The sequence below is a fragment of the Balaenoptera physalus genome (genome assembly GCF_965194825.1).
Source record: "Balaenoptera physalus genome assembly, chromosome: 7".
Taxonomy (NCBI): domain Eukaryota; kingdom Metazoa; phylum Chordata; class Mammalia; order Artiodactyla; family Balaenopteridae; genus Balaenoptera; species Balaenoptera physalus.
This window is the reverse complement of record NC_138886.1, coordinates 89,976,203-90,003,708: the sequence shown is the minus strand read 5'-3', so window position 1 is coordinate 90,003,708 and position 27,506 is coordinate 89,976,203. Positions and strand designations below refer to the sequence as shown.

At 47.6% G+C, this 27,506-nt stretch overlaps 1 protein-coding gene and 1 pseudogene across 3 annotated transcripts in view; both read right to left on the bottom strand.

Annotated features, from left to right (window-relative positions):
* BICD2 (BICD cargo adaptor 2) overlaps nucleotides 1-13,352 on the bottom strand; it is a 58,403-nt gene extending 45,051 nt beyond the window's left edge. The window contains exon 1 of one of the 2 annotated variants that reach the window (XM_082469613.1): nucleotides 12,962-13,352. In XM_082469613.1, coding sequence (XP_082325739.1) covers nucleotides 12,962-13,201 — 240 coding nt within the window. In that variant the 5' untranslated portion in view covers nucleotides 13,202-13,352. The remainder of the gene's footprint in view (nucleotides 1-12,961) is intronic. The other variant, XM_082469614.1, reaches the window with a different exon arrangement.
* Nucleotides 13,353-14,807: 1,455 nt separating this feature from the next.
* On the bottom strand, nucleotides 14,808-26,796 carry LOC309664456 (protein TEX261 pseudogene; annotated as a pseudogene). The gene has a single exon. The product of its transcript is annotated as a protein TEX261 pseudogene (transcript).
* Between the last annotated feature and the right edge of the window lie 710 nt (nucleotides 26,797-27,506).

Sequence of the window (27,506 nt, the reverse complement as noted above, 5' to 3'; positions counted from 1 at the left end):
GTGTGAATCTTATTTGATCTTCACAACAGCCACGCAAAGTAGAAACTTATCACTTCCATTTCACAGGTGAGCAAACCAAGGTTCAGCAAGGTCAGATGATTCCCCCGAATGGCACCACAGGGCTTCTCACTCCAAAACCAACTTTTCTTCTTTGCAGCAAAGTAGTTCCCAGAGCTGGGAAGGGCGGGGTGGGATGAGGGTGGAGCTGGGCTCCAAGGAGCTCCCAGCAGCCTCACCTGGCAGGAGGGCAGGGAGGAGCTGAGGAAGGCTGCACAGATCTCCCCTGCAGGAGAGGATGGGGGCCTCCTGGGGATGAGGGTTCCACCTGGGAACTGGAGCAGAACAGAGGCTACAAGCACACCTGCATACACCCTGCCCAAGCAAACAAGCCTCATCCATCAGATCAGCATGCCAAGGGCCCAACTCTGTCCCAGACTCCCTCCAAAGGCCCAGGAGGGGCACGTGTGTGATAGCTGTTCTCCACTGGACTGCCCTTCCCACTGTGTGGCTTCCTGTCTCAGTTTCCCATCAGAGCACCTGCACACTGGCTGTAGGGATCAGAAGAACTGGCCCCAAGGGGTGGTACTCACACAGGGATCACCCCCAACCCCCACGTCTGTCCCACAGGCCCACATCCATCCCATCACCAACCACAAACCCCAGCTGCCCTGGGCAGCATCCAAACGCTAAGCTGCTTTTAGAAAACTGGGAATCCACTCCTGAGCAGGAGGGATTTAGCCAGAATCGGTGCCATTTAGAGAAGATTACACTCTAATTGCCCCAGTGTCAGCAGACAGGCTTCTGGCCAGCTGAGCCCTGTAGCCAGTGGCACTCCCCACAGACCCTGGCTCCTCTGTCAATCCTGAGGCCTGGGGATAAGCCCTTGTCTTCCGAGGCAGCTGGCTACCCGACACAAACCTCTATTCAATGGCCTGCAGTCGAGGGAGCTGTCCAGCTCCCATCTATCCCAAGCCTCAGAAGACATTTGGTAGGCAGAGCAGCCGGGACTATACCCGGCTGGAAACACCAGGAGAGTGGATTGTGGTTTCTCACCTCATCTCTAATCTCAACACATGTCCTCATGTTATTAGCCCCATTTAGGAAGGGACATCCAGCAAGCCTCACAGTCAGCAAGTGGCCAGAGGCTCTGTAACTCAGGCCATGTCCCTTCAAGAACCCAGAGGTCTGCAGCTTTAGAGACGAGAGTGGAGCCAATGGAACTATGTATGGGCATGGGCTGCAATGATGATTCAATTCTCACATTTGCCCTAAGAGGCTCTGGAAGGCAGAGGGCCTGTCAGCAGCTGTAGCCATGATGAGATAAAGGGTCTCAGGAGCCAAGTGTCCCCCATGTCTGGCATTCTGTCACAGTCACCCTGGCAGGGTAAGTCCCTGTCATGAAGGACTCCCACACCCCGAGGAACCAAGGATGCTGCACTGCTCATGAAAACAGGTGAGAACCTGAGGCTCAGGGTGGGCGGCTGAGACCCTGTACTGAAGCCAGGTACCTGGTCTCCCAGCCTCGCCCCTCCAACCCGCACACATCGAGGTCACCCAGAAGAGTGAGGCCTGCAGGGATCCTTCCTGTGCTGTCTGTGACACACACACATGTGAACACATGTACACACACGCACACATGGTTCACTTCATCATAGCTCAGGCATGAAAGCCTAACACTCCTGACTCATCCTGGACACCCTCCAATAGACTGCCCGGGGCCATTTCTCAGCCCAATCACAACAGCACCAACATTGCTTTAAGTTGCAGCAGCCACTGCAAATCACAGCCAAAGAAAGTGCCACGTCAGGACCTGACCCTCCGCCCTGCGCCTTTGGCCCAGGCACGCTCCCTCTCCCCAAAGCCTCACAGGCTCCTGTGGGTCCTGAAAACAGAGATGTGTTCCAGACTTCAACCAGTACAGGCACAAAGGGGCATCCCACAGTGGAGGTGAGACACTGATGCTGAGAGAGCATGAGGAAAAAGAGGTGTACTTGGTAATGAGAGTCTGCGAGAGATGCAGACTTGGCGGCCTGGCATGTAAACACCACCCACACCAACCATAAATCCATTGTGGGTCCCTACAGACCTGTTCCAAAGGTAGTAAAGAGTCAGAGCTGGCATAGGGAAAGGCTGGGCGGGCATCTCTGGGGTGGAGTCTGACCCTAGCACCAGAGAAGAGGGCCAGACCTAGAGGTCTGGCAGGCTGGAAAGGGGCTCACATAGGGTGGTGAGCACCTGAAATAATAGTGAAGGTACCTGAAACCAAGATGGGGATGTGTCTGTCACAGTTTTGGAGGGACCTAGCCACCAGCTTCTGCCTGTGGGGCAAGCAGCTAGTAAATGCCCAAGTGGGACCCAATCCCAGGTCTGAGCAGTGGCTGAGTCCACACCCCTCCCCTAACTACTGCCTGGGTCAAATGCGTAAGGCTAGTAAGTTAAGCAGCTCTCTGGGTGGTTTCCCAGGAGTAAAGTCAACTCTGACTGAGCTGCTCCAACAGAAGGTCTCATGGACCACCTTAAAAACAGTGACACAAAGACACAGAGAAGTATCACATTCATCTTCTATCAAAAATCTAACCAACTGTACTAGTGATTTTTGTTTTTAACAATTTGCATTCTATTACTTTTTCTCAAGATTTAAAAAAAAAAAAAAAAAAAAAGAAGGACTATCAATTGATGATGACCAGGACCAACGCTGCCAACCCAGGGCTGAAGACCTAGGCCAGCAGATCCCAGTCAGGTGTGCCGAGTCACATAACAAAAACCACAGGGCTTAAGGGAAATATTCACCATTAACACATAAAAAGACAGAAACCTAGTAAAATCAGCAACATACATTCAAGAGGGCGGTGTGTTGGAAAAAGGATAATTGCACAGATGACTGGAACAGAACAGAACTCTCAGGAGTAGACCCACACGTATATGGCCAACTGATCTTTGACAAAGGAGCAAAGCAACTCCATAAAGAAAGGAGTCTCTTCAACAAATGACGCTGGAACAACTGTACATCCATGTGCGAAAAAATGAATCTGGACAAAGACCTTATACCTCTCACAAAAACCAACCTGAAATGAACCACAGATCTAAATATAAAATGCAAAACTAATAAAACCTCTAGATAAAAACATAGGCAAAAAATCTACATGACCTTGGGTTTGGTGAGGACAATCTTAACATGAAAGCAAAATGGCATTAAAATTAAAAACTTCTCGGGCTTCCCTAGTGGCGCAGTGGTTGGGAATCCGCCTGCCAATGCAGGGGACACAGGTTCGAGCCCTGGTCCGGGAAGATCCCACATGCCACGGAGCAACTAAGCCCGTGAGCTACAGCTACTGAGCCTGCGCTCTAGAGCCTGCAAGCCACAACTACTGAAGCCCGCATGCCTACAGGCCGTGCTCCGCAACAAGAGAAGCCACCGCGATGAGAAGCCCGCTCGCCCGCTCGCAGTAACAAAGACCCAACACAGCCAAAAATAAAAATAAATAAATTTAAAAAAATTAAAAACTGCTCTGTGAAAGGCACTATTACGGGAATGAAAAGACAAACCACAGACTGGGTTATTTATTTGCAAAGTAGGACTTTTATCTAAAATAGATAAAAGACTCTTAAAACTCTACGATAAGGAGACAAACAATTCAATTTTAAAATGAGCAAGAGATCAGAACAGACACCTCACCAAAGACGATATACGGACAGCAAACAAACACATGAAAACATGTTCCACATCATATGTCAGCAGAGAAATGCAAATGAGAACAATGAGATGCCCCTATACACCTACTCTAGTAACAATGCCAAATGTAGGTGAGGAGGTGGAGCAACAGGAACTCTCATTCATTTCTGGTAGGAATACAGAATGGTGCAGCCACTTTGCAAGACAGTTCGGCGGTTTCTTACAAAACTAAACATACTCTTACCCTGTGATCCAGCAAGTCGCACACTCCTTGTTCACCTAAAGGAGCTGAAAACTTATGTCCACACAAAACCTGCACATGGATATTTTATAGCAGCTTTATTAATAATCACTCCCAGCTGGAAGTAACCAAGATGCCCAATTTGAATGGATAAACAAACTGTGGTACATCTAAACAATGAAATATCATTCTGTGATTTAAAAAAGAAAAAAAAAAAAAGAACTAATAAGCAATGAAAACACATGGATCAATCTTAAAAACATATTGCTAAGTGAAAGAAGCCAATCTGAAAAGGCTACATACTATATGATTCCAGTTATATGACATTCTGGAAAAGGCAAAACTATAGAGAAAGTAAAAGATCAGTGGTTGCCAGGGGTTCTTTTTTTGGGGTGGAGTGGTGTTGAATAAAGCACAGGGGATTTTTTTAACAGAGTGAAACAATTCTGTATGATACTGTAATGGTAGATAAATGACACTACTTGTTTGTCAAAACCCAGATAACTTTGCCACACAAAGAGTGAACCTTAATGTATAAAAATTTTTAAAAAAATCATTTATGAGGTATGGGGATACTAGGCTGGAACACAGAATGTGGTAAAACAATCTAACTACGTTACAGATAGATGAAACCACCTCACTGAAGGGGATAGCAAATAAGGTGCTTGCTTAAGTAATGTATTTGGAAATCAGTGGAGTATATAAGACCGAAGTCAAAAAGAACGGCACATGAGCACTATACTCTAGTTGATAAATTATTTCACAAAGGGGTATAGGTCAACAGTTCTGACACTACTGTGATGTGTGCTGGAATGGAACAATTATGTAGCTGTGTGGGGGATGCGGAAGCCAGGTGTCTCACTGGTGGAGGGAGGTTACATACAGATAAGCAAGGGGAGGTGGTGGGAATGATCTACGTGGTGATAGATCAGAGCTGGAGACATCAGTAGGAACTCATGTTCAGCTTAATATAAATACATGTGACTACATCTAGAAATGTTTATAGATGTGTGTGTATATGTGGGCCACATCTATCTCCTGCCTCTGTTGGCTGAGAGGGCCTAGAAGCAGGGACACTCCAGCAGCAACAAACACCCAGCACCCAGATCTTGGCTTCTAATACCATTCTCCAATAAAAAGAACCAGGACTCCTTGGAGAATGCTTACTCTTGTACTGGGGCAGGGAACATACAGGATGACTCTGGAGAACCCTGTAGCACCAGAAAGTAAAGAGGCTCTCAGGAAGGAAGAGAGGAAGGGAGGGAGGGAGGAAGGGAGGATGGATGGAAGGAAGGAAGGAAGGAAGGAAGGAAGGAAGGAAACAGTCACAATGATGGGTATGTTGAAGGGGCACAGGAGCCAAATGAAAGAGCTGCCAGGGGCCAAAGCTGTAACAAGCTGAGCAACAAAATAAAGCCCAAATATAAAATAAATATCCGTGAGTCCATACCAATATAAATGAATGGATGAATAAACAAATAAATTGGGAAGAGACATGTCTCCCATGGGGAAAAATTCCGAACAATGTATGTTCATGCTTCCCCTCAAGGCAGTGAGCATGACCCTCTCCCGCCCCCGCCTCCTCCTTAGGGTGGTGGCTGTGCAGTTTGGAAAGGATGAAAGAGCACCTTGAAGTGGAGATGCCTAACAAACACCTCAGCCAGGGGATCTAAAGTAGTTTATTTTTTTTAATTAATGAAAAAAGGCAGCACAGTTTTATAAGTGTCAGGTAGTTTAAAAACACATAAATGCTGCAACACATGGCACTTTATCTTGACAAAACCCTGAGGTTTGCCCGTGGATGTGATGTCTCCAGAGGGGGAAAGCAGGCCTTCTGAAATGAGATGGAAAATCGCACCAGATGCAGGTGGGTGGGTCACTGGGTGCAGGTTCTGTGTTCACCTGGTGTTTTCTGAGGACAAAATCACACATAAACTCTCATTATGCTCATATTGTTCCCTCAAATATCAATCACTCTGGAAAAAATTTGCATTTTCAAAATCAGTGTTATGGCAGAACTGACTGCTCCCATAAGAAAAAAATCAAACCCTCTGAGACACCCTTTCTCCCTCACCATGCTGGCCACGATGACAAAACCGACAACACTAAGTGCTGATGAGAATGCAGACTTGCTTGTCAGCTGCTGCTGCACTCACTGCAATCCCAGCCTCTCCAAACCGGCAATGGGGCAACATTAGGTACAGCCTTGGGTTCATGACTGTTGGGCGCAGCAACTTCCAGGGGCCTACATCCCCTCTGATCATCCTGGGCCACGGTTCTACAACACTCAGGGGATCTCTCAGGTTGGTGGACAAGCCTGGACCCCTGCAGAGCATTTGGGGCAGGATATGAGGGGGAAGGTGGGAGGAGAATGACCAGGGGACCCCAGGAGCTAGAAGGGTGAGGTCCTAGGCCTGCCCTGACACCATCACTGAGGGAGAATCTGGTCCACTGCCAGGGCTTCAGGGATGTGCTGGCCTAAAACAAAGAAACCAAGGCCCAGGGAGAGGACCACTCAAGATCATGTCAAGCCTTGCTAGCACACAGTGTGGGATGTTAGCCCTCACTCTGAGCCCCAGCATCCTCACCTATGGAACTGGGACAAAGAGAGCTCCTCCCTCCTGGTTCAGCGAGAGCTAGACACCTCTCAGCATCACAGTCAGAATACACTTGACAGGTGACCATGAGCCTCAGTGGCACAATAAAAGCTGGGCTAATGAACTGGATGGGCAACAATGACCCAGCAGTGCAAGGGCAAGGCCATGTATCAGCTGAAGGTAGCACTATGGCCAATTTCTTAAAAAAGAAAAAGGAAAGACAAGACAAGAGTGAGGTGCCTGGCCTGCACAGGGGCGGGGACAGCTACTCCAGGTTGCCAGTGGGGAAGCAGGACGGGCAGCCTCAGGATGGTCACATGAGGCCCTGTAAGCAGTGGCACCCTCAGCCAGGGGCACCAAGTGGACCCTGCTTGGCTCCCAATGCAAACAGAACAACTGCAAAGCGACTATGAGCCAAATAGGGAAATCCGGATGCTGACCAGATAGAAGATGACATTAAAGAGTCACTGTTAATCTTGTGAGGTATAAAAATTAATCTGTGATTCTGTTTTTATAAAAAAACAGAATCACAGATTAATTTCTCAACACAACACACCAATGTACTTACAGTAGAAGTGAGGCACAGAACGGAGGCTGCCAAAGCTGGAGCTGCCAAAGTGGGTGCAAAAACATGCAGGCCAATCTCTCTGCTCTGGTTATGCTTAAAACTTCCCCTAAAGATGGAAGACCTTTAGGAGGGGAACAGTGCAGAAAAACTGCCTTAAAAAAGCAAACCCATAAAACTCAAACTACGACAATTATTTCACATGATACAACAATAGACTGGAAGTGCATAGACCTTCCAAACCCATGGAAACCTCCATGTCTTCGACCACTTGAATGAAACCTACTTTTCTGCAACTCAAAGAGTAACACCAAACTCTGTGTCTTTTTTAAAACAACTGTTATAGATGCTCAAAGCACTTTCTAGTTTTTATAGATCATATGTATCTCACATACATACACAGGAAGAAAAAAACTGGCAAGTAGAAAAACCCGGTAGTTACCCATACATACTCCATAATTCCTACAGAGACATGCTCATTTCTACATTTTGACGTTCTTAAAGTGAATGAACAATTTTTTAAAACATATTAAGCTCTAAAGAAGAAGCCAGGCCCCGATCCTCCTTGATGCCATCACCTGCCTGAGCCTGGACTGCCTGTTCCACCACATGTCCCCGAGACGCACCCTGCCCCTGCAGCCCCATATGTCAGTCCACCTCCCATGGCAGAGCAGGGCTGAGACAGAAAGGTTTGATGCCCAGGACAGCGGCTGGGCAGTCACACTGGGCCCTCTCCGGCTCTGGGGGACAGCTTGAGGGGCCACACTTCAAACACTGGACAATATGGGGTCTGGGGCCCAGGAGAGTCTCATCCATCAGAGCCTGCAGGGTCCTGGCCAGCCCCTGCCCGCTAGCCACCTTCACTTCGCTGTCTAAGAAGAAACCAAATCTTTCTTTATCTTCAGCGTGTGTAGTGGCCCTTTATCCAGTGCACGGATGTGGAGAAGCAGGTCTGACTGAGGGTTGGCTGCCCCAAATTGACAAGGGTAAACTGATCTCTCCTCCCTCACAGTAAGGCGTTGGGGTCCCTGAGGTGGGAAGGCCCAGCAGGAGTCTGTGTCTACCTGGCCATGGCTCTCTCTGAGGCAGCTGCTCAAACTTAAGGAGCCTCAGCCACTACCTGCCCAAATGCCCCAGGTACACCAGCCTGATCCTGAGGGCAGAGCCATTCCTCCAGGGCCACACAGCTCCTGAGGGCCCAGGAAGGGTCCAGTTGCTCCCTTGGAGCCAAAGTGTGGAAACCACAGCCCTGGACAGCACGTGCAGTACCTCCTCACCTGCCCAGGCAGTGCCACTCTTAGGCCTGGCCTCCCTCCTGCACCAGCTATGGGAAAGCAGCTCCTTCACAGTGTGCCCAACCACCCGTCCAAAGCCACACCCTGAGAACACTGAGGTACACAGCTACTTAACCCCCAGGCCCTGCAGGAAGACAGAATGCCAGGTGACACAGGAGTCTTGGGAGTTTTTAAAAATGGAAGAGCCCTCAAGATTGCTTCACAACGCCCTGCCAGACACAAGCTCTGCAGGCAGGAAAGTGGGGAGTGTCCAGCAATGCAGCCACAGTGGGGCGTGTGGTCATTGCCTTTGGATGTTGGTAGCTGCCTCTCCCAGCTGTTAGACCCCTGGGAGCAGGGCTATCTCAGCACCTCCAGGATTCCCTGGAACCCAACTTCCACCACAAGTCAGGCTTCTTCATGCTGACAGCAGACCACCACACAGCTTGCCCTGAAAGGCCCACAGGTCTCCTAGAGTCTCCCAACCCCCAATGGCTCTCTGCTCCAAGTTCTAGGGTGGTATCAGATGAGCAGAATCCTCACAGGGTTTAGTCCAAATCAGGACTTTTCCTGTCTCAAAACAAACACTTGAGGAGGATGGGCCTTGCACAGAGGCCTCCAATTGCCCTTCCCTCTTCCACAGGTGCCTGCTCTCTTGGGGACAGGCTTCCTAGGCTCAGAGCCTTGAGTGAAACTCAGCTTCTCTATGCCTCGGTTTCCCCAGCAGTACAACAGACATAACAGGGTGGTGACCCCAAGGGCTGGCATGAGGACTGCAGGAGTCGGTGGGGCCTGCGGAGGTTATGGCAGGAACAGCTCACCAACGGGGGTGAGGCCTGAGCGGCAGCCCTCACACCACTCTCCTCTGTGAAGCCAGCTCATGGCCGGAACTTCTACACAGAGTTGGACAGGAACCTGGTGCCCAAAAACAACTTCCAACTTGGTCTGAGCTATTGGACCTTCCTCAATCACTCACACCCATCCCTACCTTGGTTTCCCCATCCTCTGAGAGAGGAAATTACAAGAGGGATGGGAAGGAGGAAGCGAAGAGGACAGAGCAGCTGCTCCCACCAGCTCTGCCACAGTTGTTCATGCAGCCGCTGAGCCTGCAGGATGGAGGGATACCCAGGTATTGGGAGCTGGGCTCAGGCAAGTCCAGAGGAGGCTCTGAAAAGTGTCCAGGCCTTGAAGGGCAGGCAGGGCTTCCAAGATCCAAGATTGGGAAGAGGCAGGGATGGTGAGGGCAGTGAAGGCAACCAGGATGCAGACAGCAGTGCAGGCTGAGCCAGGCCAGAGGCCCCAGGCAGCAGGCTCAGGCCGCCCTCTGGGACACGCAGCGGGGCCACTCCAGACCTTGCGAGAACAAGGAGCAGAGACAAGGTGACTACAGGGACAGCAGGGAGGGGATCCAGGCCTGGGTGAGGTGGAGGGAAGGAAGGAGCTATGACACCAGCCAACACACACGTACTGCGTAAGCACTTATTGTGTGCCAGGCACCAGTCCCAGCCTGTGACAGGCTTCAGCTCACCAAATTCCACCCTCGGCTTCCCTGGGATATAAGTATACTGCACAGACAAGATCCTGAGGTAGCACATAAGTCAGCAAGGGCATGCAGACTTTGTCTTCCTGCTCTCTCTGGGAGCCAAGTGAGGGTGGGGCTGAGACTGCACCAGGACCCCCACCACTTGCCTGGGGCATGCCCTCCAGCCCTCACATTCCCAACCTACAAGGACCACTCACTCATGGTACCTGCCTGAGCCACGCAGGCAGGAACTGTCTTGAAAAGGGCAGCACACCTGTCCTTTTCAAACTGCAGCTAAGGACACAGAGTGAGATGTTCCATGGCTACTGAGGACAGGAAGCATCACATGGCTGACCAAAATCTGTCACCACGGTGGGGAAGGGGGCACAGCAGAACTTGGGACAGACAGGGCCCTTATTAAGCCAAGCTCAATCACTAGCAAAATGGTTAGGCAGAATGGGCCAGTGGGTACCCTTCCTCCCGCACACCATGGTGTCAGTAGGACACAGACACACATACATTCACCAAGTGAGAAGGCTGCAGGGCCAGCACCACTGCCACTGGCCCCACAGAGGACCCTCCCTCAGGTCTGGTCACAACCCAGTCACCTGGGACAGACCAGCCAGCTTCTCTCCCTCTAAGACAGTATTATCTACAAATGCTCAACAGGAATACAGGCTCCTCTGTTTGTAGCATAATTTGTTAGTAACTGAACCTACTTTAGTTAAAGAAATAAAGTTTTAAAAGAATGAAGATGGCTCATCGCTCTACAGGAGAAAACAAATAAAATTTTAAAAAGACCCAACAGATATGGTCTCCTTAAATCTTGATTTTTAAAATAAGAGTTAATATTTCCAAGTATAACAATAACAAGAATTACGAGAGGTTGACAAGAGCCTGTGCTGACATGGCTTTGAGTACACTGGTGTGAGCTTTCTGGCAACATCTACTGAGGCTCTGATGCACCTTCCTCTAGTTCTGCTGAGACTTCCAGCTGAACTGTTCTTATCCCACCTACAATGAGGGAAACTGAAGTTCAGGACAGTGGGACAATGTGTCCAAGGCCATGTGGCCAGTGTGTGTGAGAGCCAGGCGGTAACATCAAACTAAGCAAGCAGCCACCTGAAGAACACCTGTGGAGACCGATATACCTTCTTCCCAATTCCCCTGGGGACCCATCCTCCAGACACATGCCACAAAACTGAGTCAAGATTCTTACATTGGCCAAATGTCTGTGACAGTAAAACGCTGACAACTGAAAGGTCCCTAAGCAGGGAATGGTTAATTCCTGTGCAACTTTCCCTTCTGGTCTGCCCTTACAGCGGACGTGAATTCGACCTTGTGAACACAGAAGGGGATAGCACATGCTGCCAGTGGGGGCTCACTATGAACTCTGAGGGGAGAGGCTAGGGAAGACCAGGCTCACCTCTGAGCTGCAGAGGGTGAGCCTAAGGCCTCCCACTCCATATTCTCAAGGCCCCCTCAGCATCCCTCCATCTTGGGCACATTCCCCTACCCCACACACTAAGATGAGGCCCTTGCCAGAGGGGTTACATGTCACCCCTCTTGTAGATCTAGTGCCAGATAAGGCTGGCTTGGAGTAGGCACCAATACTTGCTGACAGACACAAGACCTCGGGTCGAATGAGCTCCACCGCCACCCTCCCTGGGACCCCTATCTGTCTTCTACAGGGCACCTGCTCCACCAAGCACAGATTTAAGTACCTTCATGAATTAATTCCCTGCACTATCAGAAGGGGACCCAACTGGTCTCCCCAGTGAGACACGGAAGCTTGAAATAGCCCAGGCACCTTCCTGAGGCCACTGGGAGCGGGGTGCTGGGAGGTGGGCAGTCCGGGAAGCAGCGAGCATGGTGGATCCTGAGAACAAGGGCCAGGAGCCTACCTGGACAAGGTAAGAATCAAGTAGGGAAGAGGCAGACTATCTCAGGCACTGACAGGCTAGATACTTAACAACTTGTCCAGGCTTTTTAAATATGCCTCAGACGAACCCTTTCTGGGTGGGATGTTGCAGAGAGAGAAGCTAAGGTCCCTGCTCATAGCCACATCACCAGCAAAGGGCAAGACCTGGATCCAAACCTGGGTGTTCCACCCAGGAAGCAACTTCTCCCTCCCCACCCCCACAACAAGGCTGGGGAGGCAAGGAGGACTGAGAGAAAATGGTGCTTAAATCACCCAAGAGAATTACTTCACGGCAGGACTGCGCAGCTCTCTCGCTGCAAGACTCTTTGGCAGCCTGGGGGTCTAACCTGCTCACCCCGAAGTAAAAATCACACAGGAGACACAAGGCTTATCCATGACAAACACCCACAGACCTGTCCCCCAACTTCAGGGAAGGGCCTGGGAGGGCAACCAGGACGAGAAGTGGACAGAAGCACTGTATCACAGAGAAGTAACTAGTGCGGTGGTCAGCGAGCTGAACATGGGGAGAGGCTGTGGGGTACCCCCGCCAGCTGTGATGAACACATGCAGAGCAAGCCCCCAACTTCGCCTTTTCCTGGTCTCCCGGCGCTGAAACCTCTGAAGGCAGCTGCGCCCAGAGAAAGGAGGTGATGTGCCTGGAGACGATGGAGACACACGCCCGGTCCTTCCCAGCCGGTCACCTGCATCCATCCCACGTCCCCATCCCCCGCACTCGGAAAGTCAAACACCGCAGAGGACGCCATCCCACCGTGCCCGATACCTGCCATCACTAGCAGAAAGGCTGACCACACGGCTCCACCGCAGCCTTTGCCGCGGAGGCCAGAGTTTCTAGAACGCGCATCGCCCACCACACTTGGGGCCCGCCACCCACCGCAGGGCCGCCTCCCGGCCGGCCAGGCACACTGACCCTGGGCGCCCCGGTGCTGGTCCGGCCTGCCTGGGGTCAGGGGTCGGCTGGGGGGTCGACCCGGCCCGGGGTCAGGGGTCTGTTTGGCCTGCGTCGGAGGCCGGTTGGGGGTCCGCTCGGGGGTAGTCTTGGCCAGGGTCAAGGGCCGGCTCTGGGGTCAGTGCTGAGGTCAGTCCGGGTCCGGGGTCGGGATTGGCCGGGGTCGCGGAGGGCGTGGCGCCGGCGGCCCTTGCTCCTTACCTCCTTGAGCTGTTCCATCTCGCCGCGGATGGCTTCGTAGTCCACCTCGAGCTCCTCGAACTGCAGTTTGAGTTGGTGCTTCTCCTCGAGCACTGCCAGCCCGTACTCGGCCGCCTGGATCTTCTCACGCGTGGTCTCGGCCAGCTCGTGCGACAGCCGCTTCACCTCCGCGCGCAGCCACTCCGGCTGCGCCTCCATCACTAGCCGCGCGTACTCCTCCTCCTCGGACGGCGCGGACATGGTGACCACGGCCGGAGTCACGCCACTCGCTCCGAGGCTCAGGCCGGGTTCCCGACCGCCGCCGCCGCCGCCGCCGCCGCCGCCGAACCCGACGGCGCCCCGGCCGCCGCCGCCACGCAGCCGCCGTGAGCTCGCCGCCGCGCGGGGCACTGTGGGGGCCATAGTCCCGCCCGCGGCAACTACAAGGCCCGTCGTGCCCAGCGCCCGTCCTCCCCCGCCCATGATTGGCCCGCGCCCCGTGCCGGGAGGCCCCTTCCAATGCTGTAGCCTCCGCTGCTGCCGCGCGGAGCGTTGTGGGGGTCGTAGTCCCACCAGCGCGCCGACTACAAGGCCCTTAGTGCCACACGCCCGCCCACCCCCGCCCGTGATTGGCCAGGGCATCCGCCGTCGCGGAGCCGGAAACTGGTGTTTTCCGGTGCCCGCCCCCGGGCCTGCGAGGCGTGGGTAGGTGGTGCGGTGGGTCACGGGGAGGACGCTGACTACGCTGTGCAGGGGCTGGGTAGAGCCGGCCACCGGTCTGAACCACCCACGTGGAGCGCTCGGAGCGTCGGGGGGACGGCGGGCCGGGTGGCGGTGGGGACTATAACCCGACGGTTCAGACGGCCGAGTCCTGCGGAGCCCAGGACGTAACCAGTGGGAGAGATGGTCAAACCGCTAGCGGAAGAGACGCCTTCGCGCCAGCTAAATACGAAATGCCTCGTGCCTGTTTCCTAAGAATTAGGCATTTCCATGCGCCCTACGATGATCCAATTCAGGACCGCCGACACTGACGGAGCCTCGAATCCAGCATCGCTTCCCTGCCCTACCCTCGTAGCATGGTTCCGGTCCGGGACCCGGTCCTGGGTCACGCCTCAAATGGCAGTCAGGTGTCCTTACTGTCCTCAATCTGGGAGACTTTCTCCCTCTTTGTCTTTATGACCTTGACCTTTCTGAGGCGTGCAGGCCAGAGTTGTACACACCGGTGTATCCCCACGGTTACATTAGGTTATGCACTTTGGCTGGAATATCAACAAGGTGGTGCTAAATTCTCACAGAATCCTGTCAGGAGACTCGCAAACCCATGGCCCGGATGCTGCTGGATACTCCTTTGTAATCATTGATACTATCCTGTGAGAAGACAATTCAGACTTTGCAAATATCCCGTCACTCAAGCTTTTAAAATTTTTATTGAGGTATACTTGATTTATAATACATCGAGTTTCAGGTGTACAATGTAGTGATTCACAATTTTTAAAGATTATACTCCGTTTATAGTTATTATAAAATATTGACTATATTCCCTGTGCTGTACAATATATCCTTGTAGCTTTATTTTATACGTAGTGGTTTGTACCTCTTAATCCCTTACCCTTGTCCTGCCTCTCCCCCCTTCTTTCTCCCCACTGGTAACCATTAGATTGTTCTCTACATCTGTGAGTCTTGTTTCTTTTTTGTTATGTTCACTAGTTTGTTTTATTCTTTAGTTTCCACATAAAAGTGGTAACATACAGTATTTGTCTTTCTCTGTCTCATTTCACTTTGCATGATATCCTCTAGGTCCATCCATGTTGTTGCAGATGGCAAAATTTCATTCACTTTTATGACTGAATAGTATTCCATTTGTGTGTGTGTGTGTGTGTATACACCACATTGTCATTATCCATTCATCTGTTGATGGACATTTAGGTTGTTTCCATATCTTGGCCATTGTAAATAATGCTGCTATGAACATTGGGGCACATTGTATCTTTTCGAATTAGTGTTTTCATTTTCTTCGGATATATACCCAGAAGTGGAATTAATGGATCATATAGTAGTTCTACTTTTAGTTTTCTGAGGAACGTCCATACTGTTTTCCACAGTGGATGCACCAATTTACATTCCCACCAGCAGTGTACAAGGGTTCCCTTTTCTCTACATCCTCACCAACATTTGTTGTTTGTGGTCTTTTGATGCTAGCCATTCTGACAGGTGTGAGGTGATATCTCACTGTCGTTTTGATTTGTATTTCTCTGTTAATTAGCAATGTTGAGCATTTCATGTGCCTGTTAGCCATCCATATGTCTTCCTTGGAAAAATGTCTATTCAAGTTTCCAGCCCATTTTTTAATCGGGTTGTTTGTTTTTTTGATAATTGAGTTATATGAGCTTCTCAGACTTTTTTTTTTTTTTTTTTTAATCAGGAGAAGAAAGGATTTATTACTTGCAGCAAGTAAGGAGAACACCGGGGATCTTTCCTAAAGCGGCATCTCCCAGAACAGTAAAATTGGGGAAGTTTTAAGCTGAGGGTACATGCATATTCTTGAAGGGGCTTGGACAGTTGACAGAATCCAAACTTTAGTTGATTGAAGTCACCAGGGTCAGAAAAGGTCAACATCATCATCCCTTAGGTTCTGGTTGATCTGGTCGTTGAGTGCTTCAGACTAACCTTTACCACTGAAAGATAACTGGCAATCTTCACAACTGATATATTATCTTTGCTATTGTTGCTTCTCTTGCCTGATAGCAGGTAATGTTTCTGCATTCTTTTGTTCCCTTAAGATCATTGATTACTGAGACCTGTTCAAGGGCAAGCATTGTAGCCAGGATTAGATCACAAAACGGCTTAGGCTGAGCTCCTTAAACTTTTAACTCACTAGTTTTCACTGATATTTCTTGCCTAAAGGAATTATTACCAGACTATTCTTTTCTATATATTTATTTATTATTATTATTTTTAAACATCTTTATTGGAGTATAATTGCTTTACAATGGTGTGTTAGTTTCTGCTGTATAACAAAGTGAATCAGCTATACATATACATATCTCCTCCCTCTTGCATCTCCCTCCCAGCCTTCTAGGTGGACACAAAGCACCAAGCTGATCTCCCTGTGCTATGCAGCTGCTTCCCACTAGCTATCTATTTTATATTTGGTAATGTATATATCAGACTATTCTTTTCTATTTCCATCATTCCTTTTCCACTTACTAACTTTGTACTCTAGGGAAGATATTACATTCATTAGTGGTATGGATCTGTAGATTCTTATTTTACTTAATGAGTTATAATCCATTTCTCTCCATATTCACTTATATGCTCAAATGTGGCAGATTTGGCCAGTGGGAGCTCCACCAGCTGGCTTTGTATCCTTTCAACATGTCACGATTTTTGAGAATTTTCTTACATTCTAGCAAAGTTGTTCCAGGATCATCTTGTACTCTGGGCCCAGACCTGGAATCAGCCATTTCTCCAAGGAGCCCTGATTCCTTTTAGTGGTTTAATGTTTTATTTGTATGAGGAGAATATGTCATAATTTTACTTGCAAAATTAAAAAATAATTTTTAGGGCATTCAATCACAGTAGGAGTAAGATGCCCAATCAGCCTGTCTGTCCTTGTCTTAGCACTGAGAGTCCCAAGTCCTAGGAAACCCTCAGGCCTAGGCTCACCATTCAGTCTAAGTGGGAGAGATGCTAGGGAAAAGAAGGGAGAAGGAACATAAGCGGAAGATGCTCTGAGAATTGGTGGCCCCTTCTGACCCAAGCTGGCCAAACTCCAAACCCCCACCCAACTCCATGCCTTCATATGAGGCTGGCCTGAGGAGGGAGAAGAGAAAAGGCTGTGGGAATCTGGTGCAGGCAGGCATTGACCACGGAGCTTAGAACTTGGAGACAGGGTGGTGGTGGAAGGGGACAGGCAAGGACTCTTATAGGTGCTGGGGACAGAGGACCTGTCACTGGAGGAGCCATGATGCGTGACAGTGTTGGAATAGTCATCAGGAAGAGATTCCCTGAGGATGTGACACCTGAATGGAGACCCAGAAGATGCACAGGAAGTGGCCAGTCAGGCTGCTGGAATAGGGGATTGGCAAAGATAAGAGAAGCAGGGCTGCTGCTTTTTGGGCTCCAACTGGGCCTCCAACGTTGCCAGGTACTTGACTTCCATCATCTCATCGAGTCCTTCCAATACCCCGGGATGTGGGGCTTATGCTACATGTTTTACAAATGAGAAAACAGGCTCAGGGCAAAATCCTTAGTTATCACCTTTGGCTTCTTACACCCTCCATCTGATTTGTCAATCTGTGAGCAAACGACAGATCCAGACCTAGCCTTGGCCTCCTGCCTTCCTGACTGCCCCCTCTTTGGCTCGAACCCATTTGCCTCCCAACTGGACTATTGTAGTCATCTTCTCACTGGCCTTCCCCCAGCCCCCTCACCCTATCTTTTCTCTAACAGCAGCAGTAGGATCCTTAGACCCAAGGCAAGTCACACCCCCTCAGCTCAAAACTCTTTCCTTTAGTACATTCAGGCTGCTGTAACAATACCACGGTTGGGAGGCTTATAAGCAAAAGATATTTATTTCTTAAGGTGCTGGAAGTCCAAGACCATGGTGTCAGCAGATTCAGTGTCTAGTGAGAACCGGCTTCCTCTTCTCTCACTGTGTCCTCACATGGCAGGAGGGGTGAGGCAGCTCTCTGGGGTCTCTTTTATAAGGCCACTTATCAGGGGGGCTCCACCCTCATGATAGAATCACCCACAAAGACCCCACCATCCTAACACCATCACCTTGGGGGTTAGGATTTAATGTGTGAATTTGGTGGGGCACAAAACTTCAGATCATAGCCCCCTCCCAGAGGCAAAGCCTAATTACGGCAGCCACCCCCCAAGACCCTTCACATTCTGGGAAGTGGCCCTTCTGCCCTCCTGACTTGTTCCCCTTCCTGGCTTTATCTTCCTCCGTGGCATCCTGCATGTTGTGCTTATTCACGTTTGCACCTTTGTCTCCTCCTGGAATGTCAGCTCCAGGAGGCAGGGACCTTGACCAGGCCTCAGCAGTCTCCTGACCCACACACCAGGGCCTCCAGCCAGGGTCCTGCAGGGGCTCAGGACTCAGTGGAGACCAGGCTGTCCTTATTATCCCCCCTCCCTGGACCCTATACCCTTCGCCAGGATGTAAGACATGGGAGAATGAAGGCCTTTGTCAGACTGGGATGCTGGGTGCCCATGGTGCACCCCCCCGCCAAGAATGACTGGGTGACCCTTAGGCTGGGGGCAAACGTAAGTGATATCCTCTCAGAAACCCGCTCTACCTTCATAAGCAAAGGCTCCAGGTCCCCCACTCCTCCCATCCAGGGCAAAGGGGCAGGATGCTCATGCGCACAAGTGTCCGGGCTGGGACCTGGCCTAGATGTGGCCCCTTTGGTAGCCTTTTTTGCTACCAAAGCTATTTGCTCAAAGACTATTTGCTATTAGGTTCCCTTTTTTGCTATTTGCTCAGGAGCTCTGCATGCTCACAAAAGCCCCTCCTCCTCCTGGAATCCTGTCTCCTCTCTGCCTGTGGCTATCTGATTGTAGACCAAGGAGCAAAGTCATCCCCTGTTAGGTGACTCCCTGCCTAGGCATACTTAGCTCAGCTGACAGCAGAGTAAATGGCATGGCATCCCCCATGTATTCATATTGTGTAACGTAGGATGAGTCTTTGACTCAAATGTCATTCATTTGATAAACTGTGCCAGGCCTTAGGGGTTCAGACATGTATTGTATATCCAGTTTTTCCAGTGCCATTTGTTGAAAAGACTGTCCTTTCTCTGTTAAATGGTCTTGGCACCCATGTCAAAAATCAATCAACCTTATATGCAAGGGGTTGTTTCTGGAATTTCTTTTCTTTTTTCTTTTTTTTTTTTACACTCTTCTTTTTATTTTTTTATTTTAATTGAATTTTATTCTTTTGATGTGGACCTTTTTTTTTTTTTTTTTGGCTGCATTGGGTCCTCATTGCTGCACGTGGGCTTTCTGTAGTTGTGGCGAGCAGGGGCTACTCTTCATCGTGGTGCACGGGCTCTAGGTGCGTGGGTTTCAGTAGTTGCAGCACACAGGCCCTAGAGTGTGTGGGCTTCTGTCGTTGCGGTGTGTGGGCTCAGTACTTGTGACACATGGGCTCTAGTGCGCAGGCTCAGTAGTTTAGTTGCTCTGCGGCATGTGGGATCTTCCCAGACCAGGGATCAAACCCATGTCCCCTGCATTGACAGGCAGATTCTTAACCACTGTGCCACCAAGGAAGTCCCTGGAATTTCTTTTCCACTGGTCTGTATGTCTATCTTTATGCCAGTACCACACTGTTTTGGTTACAGTAGCTTTGAAGTAAGTTTTGAAATAGGGAAGTGTGAATCCTCCAACTTTGTTCTTTTTCAAAATGCTTTGGCTATTTGTAGTCCCTTGAGATTCCATATGAGTTTTAGGATTTAAAAAAAAATTTCTGCAAAACAATCATTGGGATTTTGATAGGGATTGCATTGAATCTGTAGAATGCTTTGAGTAGCATTGACATCTTAACAATATTGTCTTCCAGTCCATGAACACAGAATGTCTTTCCATATTTACATCTTCTTTAATTTCTTTTAGCAGTGTTTTATAATTTTCGGTCTGCAAATTTTTACCCCCTGTGGTTAAGTTAATTTCTAAGTATTTTTTTCAGATTGTTCATTGTTAGTGTATGCAACTGATTTTTGTGTGTTGATTTCATACCCTATAACTTTTCTGAATTTGCTTATTAGCACTAATAGGTTTTGGGGTGTGTTTATTTGGTGTGGAATCTTTAGCATTTTCTGTGTATAAGATATGGACAAAGATAATTTTACTTGTTCCTTTCCAGTTTGGATGCCTTTTATTTCTTTTTCTTGCCTAATTGCTCTGGCCAGAACTTCCAGTACTATGTTGAAAAGAAGTAGCAAAAGCAGGCATCCTTGTCTTATTCCTGATCTTAGGGGGAAAGCTTTAGTTCTTTCATCATTGAGTATGATGTCCACTGTAGATTTTTTCATATATAGCCTTTATCATGTTGGGGAAGTTCCCTTCTATCCTAGTTTGTTGAGTGTTTTTATCATGAAAGGGTGTTGGACTTTGTCAAAAGGTTTTCTGCATCAATTGAAATGATCATGTGTGTTTTTTTTTTCCTGTTCATTCTGTTAATGTGATATATTGGTTGATTTTCATATGTTGAATCATCCTTGCATTCTGGGAATAAATTCCATTTGGTCATGGTGTAATCCTTTTAATATGCAGCAGAATTTGGTTGGCTAGTATTTCGTTGAAGATTTTTGCATCAATATTCATAAGAGCTAAATGGTCTGTAAGGTATTTTTAAAGGTATATTAACTCACCCAGCTCCCCTGGTTAAGATAATGGGGCTACATGGAACTGAACATGATACAATGTTAAGAGGGGGAAGAAACAGAAGAGAGAGTTCCTGTGCTTGGAACTTTGGAGCTGGGCCTTGCACACTTCCTGCAGAACTGGAAGAGAAGTGGAATCACTGTGGTTTAAATAGTAATGGGAGTATGGGGAATTATTTTTCTTTAAACATTTTTTGATAAAGGAAAGTGTGATTATGTAGGAAAATGACTGTTTGGATGTAAATACACCTGCAAGTATGTACAAGTGGAGAACATGATGTTTAGCATTTGTTTTGAAATACTCCAGAAAAAAGGGGAGATGAGGATAATGAAATTGCAGAAGTTGTTGATGGTAGTTGAAGCTGGGTGGGTGCTACATTATGCTCTTGATTTTTGGGTCTATTTTGAAATTTTTAAGATAAAAAATTTCAAGTGTTTTAATGTTGTAATGATATTATCTTCATAAAGCATGAGAAGACAAAAAAAAAAAAGTCATTTTCCTGTCTCTGAATGGCTATCATCTGAGTGCCACTTGACTTCTAGGTGGCTGTCCCTGCTAGTGGACATGAATTCTGACCTCCTGCTTCGACCAACTTCTTGTTTTAAATGAATGCATTGGTTGCTCTCATGTGCCTGCTTTATCTTATTTAATCCTTACAAAAGCCTAATGGCCTAGCTATTATCCCCATTTTTCAGATGAGGAAATTGAGGAACAGAGAATGATATGGCCATGGGTTTGAACCCCTGAGCTCTGGGAGATGGGGAGGGGACTCTACACTCTCACTCATCATCATCACCCCACTGCCACCTAAACTGTTCTTCATGTCTTACTCCACCTCTGGGTCCTCCTGGATCCCCAGCCAACATGGCATTTCCAGATGAATTTCCAAGGCTGTGTTAAACCTAGCTCCCCCATGTGGGCTCCCCATCTTTCCAGGCTCTCATCCAACTACCGCTGTGACAAATCTGTGTTATTTCTGGGCCCCTAGGATCAGAACCCTTTCCTGTGTTGGGAGAATTCCCCCATCATGTGAGTTTTGATGGGAGACAAGCCAACCTCCCAGTATTGAAGCTCAAAGAAGGGGCTGATCCTCACCTCCCAGGCTCCATGCAGCTGGGATCTGGGCATCTGAGCTGAAATGTTTGAGATTTCACCAACAAACAACTCTTCTCACAACCCCTTTCCCATATACACACTTTAAATAATGCCCACACCTACATAAAATACATATCAATCCTGCCCAATGAAGATAATCCAAGTCTCATACGATTGCCACATCCCAGTCCAGGAACTATGGGTGATTTGTGATTTTCTCAGTCAGGCCTGGGTAATAGCCCCTCAAGGGACAGTAACCATTGCCTAAAAGAAGAGTTTAATCATCCCAAAGTCTCCAAAGTATAATTGTATAGATGAAGTTGTAGTTCAGGAGATAGAAATCACTCTAGATGTTTCAAACAGATAAGGATTTAATACAGGGAATCAGTTGCTTGCAAAATCATGGAAAGGACTTTAAGATTTGAAGTCAGTGGGGCTATGACTAGACCTCAAAGTCATGCCATAGCGGCTGTAATCCAGAGATCAAGAAGCTGCACAAAACCATTGCCAAGGTCACAGCTGCCACACCCATGAAACTGGGTGAAAGTGAGTGGGACATGGATTTGGGCCATTGCAAAAGTTCACATCTGCCAGAACCTACACATCAGTGCCATCTCTACCAAGAGAATGGCACCCTCCTCCCTTCTGCCTTCCATATCTCATGCAATCACATCTCATTGGCAGAACCCAAGTCAATCAATCCAGACCCCTAAGAGCAAAAGTCTCTGGGAAATGTAGTTTTTAACCTTCCCACCCTTCACAAGGAGTAGAAGAATAAATGTAGAAATGGATGGTGAGTAAAGATAAACAATGTCTAGCACTGCAAGAGAATTCTTGCAACAAAAATACTCTGGATTTTTTTTTCAGGGTATTAAGGCAAACAGTGCCACCTAGCATCTTTATTCAAATAGCAATCAGCACTTGGACAGAAATCACAGTTCAGCAGCAAAAACTTTCTCTTGCAAGTGCTAAGCCACGGCCCATCCCTACGGCAATCTGCCACAGCCATTATCACCATCTGCTCTCCAGCTTCACAGCCCCTGCCCTGCCTGCCCTGGCTGAGCCAGAACTCCTGGCCCATCACGGGAGGGGGCAGGAGGGCCACAGGAGCTCAGCCTTTGCCCCACAAAGGTGGACCACGGCCTCTTGGCTAAGCAGGCACAGCATCCTCCCTGGTGCCCTCTGAAGTCTCAGCCTCTGGCAGCATCAGATCTGAGCCAAGCTGAACCTCCTGAGGAGGGTGGGGATGGGGGCATCTGGGGGAGTCAGGGAAGGAGGGCCAGGGCTGGGGGAAGGTGCCTTCTAGCTACTGGCCCCCACCTAGTGCAGAGGCCCAGGGGCCTGACTCTCCTGATCTTGCCCCAGCATCCCCTCCCCAGTGGGTCAGTATATCTTCTGCTGACTGTGTAGAATGGCTTCTTTGATGAAGGAGAAGACAACCAGGATCACTAAGCATTTGCCCCGCTTGCCTTTGGTGAAGTAATTGGAGACCACGTCATCTCCTGGCTGCATGGTGGAGGTTAGGACGTTCTCCCCAGCCGACAGTGACACAAAGAATGCAAATAGGATTATCCACAGGCAGAAAGTGAAATAAGCCAGGACCTCTGAGAAAGGATAATATTCCTCTGCAAAAACTTGAAACTCTAGGTCATGATTCACCACCACTAGCCCACACAACAGGATGAAGTTAAGCGAGGTCAGCATGACTAAGGGGAAGGTCTGGAGGAGGCCAAAGTAGACAAGGTTGGTGCAGAGACCCATGCCAATCATGCAGGTGGGGAAGCAATCAAAAATGTAGAGGCCAATTGATATAGCTGTGGAGAATCAGGTCATGTATTTTATGATCCTACTAGTGGCCACTGTGTATTCTTCTATCAATTCTGCCAGGTAATAGAGTCCGGCTACGATGGCCAGCAGGATGAAGACCACCTGGATGAAGAGCAACAGCCAGCTCAGCAGGTACACGAGCCACATGACGCCCACGCCCTGCCTGCCCCCTGACCGCTGGGATAGGCCTGCACGCTTGCTATTTGGATTTTTGACATGATCATGTTAGCAAGTCCACACATCCTCTTCCCAAAAATCATTTATCAAAGCTGGAGAAAGCGATCAAAACTGTCAAACAACTATTTCAGTGCTTGGAAATTCACCAAGTGCACACATCAAACTGAGAAAATTTTATTCATGAAAACTACTGAAATTCAGTTACAAACAGCAAAAGCATGTGATGTTCTTTCTTGGGGAAACTGCTATCACCTCCCATCACCATAATTCAATAAATGTGGAGGCAGGGGCTTCCCTGGTGGTGCAGTGGTTAAGAATCCACCTGCCAATGCGGGGGACACGGGTTTGAGCCCTGGTCTGGGAAAATCCCACATGCCACGGAGCAACTAAGCCCATGGGCCACAACTACTGAGCCTGCGCTCTAGAGCCCACAAGCCACAACTACTGAAGCCCACGTGCCTAGAGCCCGTGCTCCACAACAAGAGAAGCCACTGCAATGAGAAGACCGTGCACTGCAACAAAGAGTAGCCCCCGCTTGCCGCAACTAGAGAAACCCCACGCACAACAACGAAGACCCAATGTAGCCAAAAATAAATAAAATAAATAAATTTATTTAAAAAAATGTGGAGGCAGGGCAAGAAAACTATCACCTTTGATTCCACTGCTAGAGAGATCTCACTTGATTTGGAGTTATTTCAGTTAAAGTAGATCTCATTGGCAAGTGATCAGGGAAGACCTGAAGCTCTGCTAACAGTTCAGGACCGTTTTAAGCAAGCAATGGACCAGAAGGAAAGCTGAGGATTTACTAGGGAGCTGCAGGAGGTGAGACAGCAATGGGGACTTGATAAATTCGCAACATATCCCAGAGTGTGTGCACATGTATGAGAAAGACTAGAGCAGACTGAAGACATTTGCACATCTCCAGCCACCACAGTATCCTTTTTATGGAGCAAAGATGCAAGAGATTTCAGTGGAATGTGAAAGCCAGGGTAGACTTGAAAGTCACTTGAGCTTAGAAGGTGCTCCCCTGCCCACACACAGACCCATCAGCAGAAGGTGGAAACCTCATTAGCTCTGAGAACAATCTGATTAACCTTTACCTGAATGCTAAGCTATGCAATCACCAGGACAAAACCTGGGAAAGAGGGCTTAAACACAAAAATAAGAGCAAACAACTGAGCAGATACATCAGCAGCCATACACTGTTGGGGAGACAGAGTACACAAACAAAACAACAACAATAATACATGAGAGAAGGGAATTGGAATCCAGAGTTGCTACAATACATTATATTTTCAATAAAACATCATAAGACAGGCAAAGGCACAACAAAGTGTGGCCCATACTCAGAAAAAAGGGAGTCAATAGCTATTGGCTCTGGTTATCCCCAGATATTGGATATAGCAGACAAAGCCTTCAAAACAGCTATTGTAAATAAATTCAAACAGTTAAAGGAACCCATATTTAAATAATTAAAGCAATGCATTACAGCAATCACTCAACAAATAGAGACTCTCAATAAAGATGTTGTTATACAAAAGAACCAAATGGAAATTCTTTTTTTTTTTTTAATTTTTATTTATTTATTTATTTATGGCTGTGTTGGGTCTTCGTTTCTGTGCGAGGGCTTTCTCCAGTTGCGGCAAGCGGGGGCCACTCTTCATCGCGGTGCGCGGGCCTCTCACTATCACGGCCTCTCTTGTTGGGGAGCACAGGCTCCAGACGCGCAGGCTCAGCAATTGTGGCTCACGGGCCCAGTTGCTCCGTGGCATGTGGGATCTTCCCAGACCAGGGCTCAAACCCGTGTCCCCTGCATTGGCAGGCAGATTCTCAACCACTGCGCCACCAGGGAAGCCCTCAAATGGAAATTCTTGAATGGAAAATTACAATAACTGAAATGAAACTTTTACTAAAGGGGCTCAAAAGCAGAATTAAGATGCCTAAAAGAAGAAATAGCAAGCATAATAGATCAATAAAAATTGTCTAATCTGAAAACAAAGAGAAAAAAAGATTGAAGAAAGTTAAAGACAGCCACAGGCATCTGTGAGACAACATCAAGTGTACCAACATAATTGTAATGGGAGTCTCAGAGGAGAGGAGAAAGGGAAAGGGAGAGAAAAATATTTGAAGATATAATGGGCCAAATTTCAAAAATTTGACGAAAAACATTAACCTACAGATCCAAGAAGGATAAACACAAAGAGATCCACACCATGCACTTCATAGCCAAACTGTTGAAAGCCAAATACAAAATGAAAATCTTGAAAGCAAGAGGAAAATGATATACACTTGAATGATAAAATGACTTATCAAAAACAATGGAAAACATAAAAGTGTAGAATGACATATTTAAAGTGCCAAAGGAAAGATTGCCAAACAAGAATTCTATATCCAGCAAAACTATCCTTTAAAAATGAAGATGGTAAAAGCTTTTTCCAGACAAATAAAGATCAAGAGGTGCTAGCATATTGGCCTAACAAGAAATACAAAAACAGTCCTTCAGACTGAAAGAAAATGATACCAGATAGTAACTTGAAATACACAGGAGGAAATGAAGGAATACATAAGTAAATATCAAAGGCTCTATATGTATTTTTTCTCATTTCTTCTCTTAATTAAAATGCATAACATATTAAAGCTATATTATTGGATTTATAATATATATAAATGCAATAGATGTCACAATAATAATATAAAGGCCAGGGAAAGAAATGATAAATTTGAGCAGCTGTTCTCTATTTGGCCGAATTTCAGTTAGTATTATTCTAAAGTAAACTGTGATAAGGTAAGATGCATATTGTAATCCCTAGAGCAATCATTAATAAAATAACTAAAAAAACAGTTAAAATGTCAATAGAGGAATAAAGAGTGCTCTCTAAAAATTTCATTTAGAACAAAAGAAGATAGTAAAGGAGGAATGGAGGAAGAAAAGAGATATGAGACATATAGGAAAAAGGTAGCAAATTGGTAGATTAAGTCCAAGCATATCAATAATTACATTAAATGTGAATGTGTTAAACATCCCACTTAAAAGGCACAGATAGTGAGACTGGATGAAGAATCAAGATATAACTTTGTTTTCTACAAGAGACGCATCTTAGATTCAAACAAATTTGTGTGGAAAACATATAGTAGGCATATAATAACCACAAGAGAACTGGAAGGGCTATATTGTAGTTTGTCTTGAAATCAGACAAGGTAGACTTTGAGGAAACAAATAATACTAGAGACAAAGAGAGGCAATTCATTATCAATACACAAGGAACATATAAAAATTTTAAAATACACACACCTAATGACAGAGTCCCCAATTACATGAAGCAAATCTCGACAGAACTGAAAGAAGAAATACACATTTCAAAAATAATAGTTGGGGGCTTCCCTGGTGGCGCAGTGGTTGAGAGTCTGCCTGCTAATGCGGGGGGCATGGGTTCGGGCCCTGGTCTGGGAGGATCCCACGTGCCGCAGAGCGGCTGGGCCTGTGGGCCACGGTTGCTGAGCCTGCGCGTCTGGAGCCTGTGCTCCGCAACGGGAGAGGCCGCGATGGTGGGAGGCCCGCACACCGTGATGGGGGGTGGCCCCCGCTTGCCGCAACTGGAGAGGGCCCTAGCACGGAAACGAAGACCCAACATAGCAATCAATCAATCAATCAATTAATCAATAAAAAAATAAATCTAAAAAAAAAAAAAGTTGGAAATTTCAGTACTCTACTCTCAGTAATTGAAAGAACAATCAGGCAGCAAATCAGAAAGGATGAAGAAGACTTTAACAACATTATCAACCAACTTGACTTAAGTAGCATTTACAGAACATACACCAATGACTGCTGAATACATATTCTTTTCAAGAATTCATGGAACATTCTCCAGCATAGGTCATATGTTGAGACACAAAACAAGCCTCACTAAGTTGAAAAAGATAAAGATTATGCAAAGTGTGTTCTCTGAACACAATGGGATTAAAATGGAGATCAATAACTGAAAGAATCTGGGAAAACTTCAAGTATTTGGAAATTAAACTTCTAAATAATCCATGGCCCCCAAAAGATAGCAGAAGATTAAAATTTAAAGATTTAACT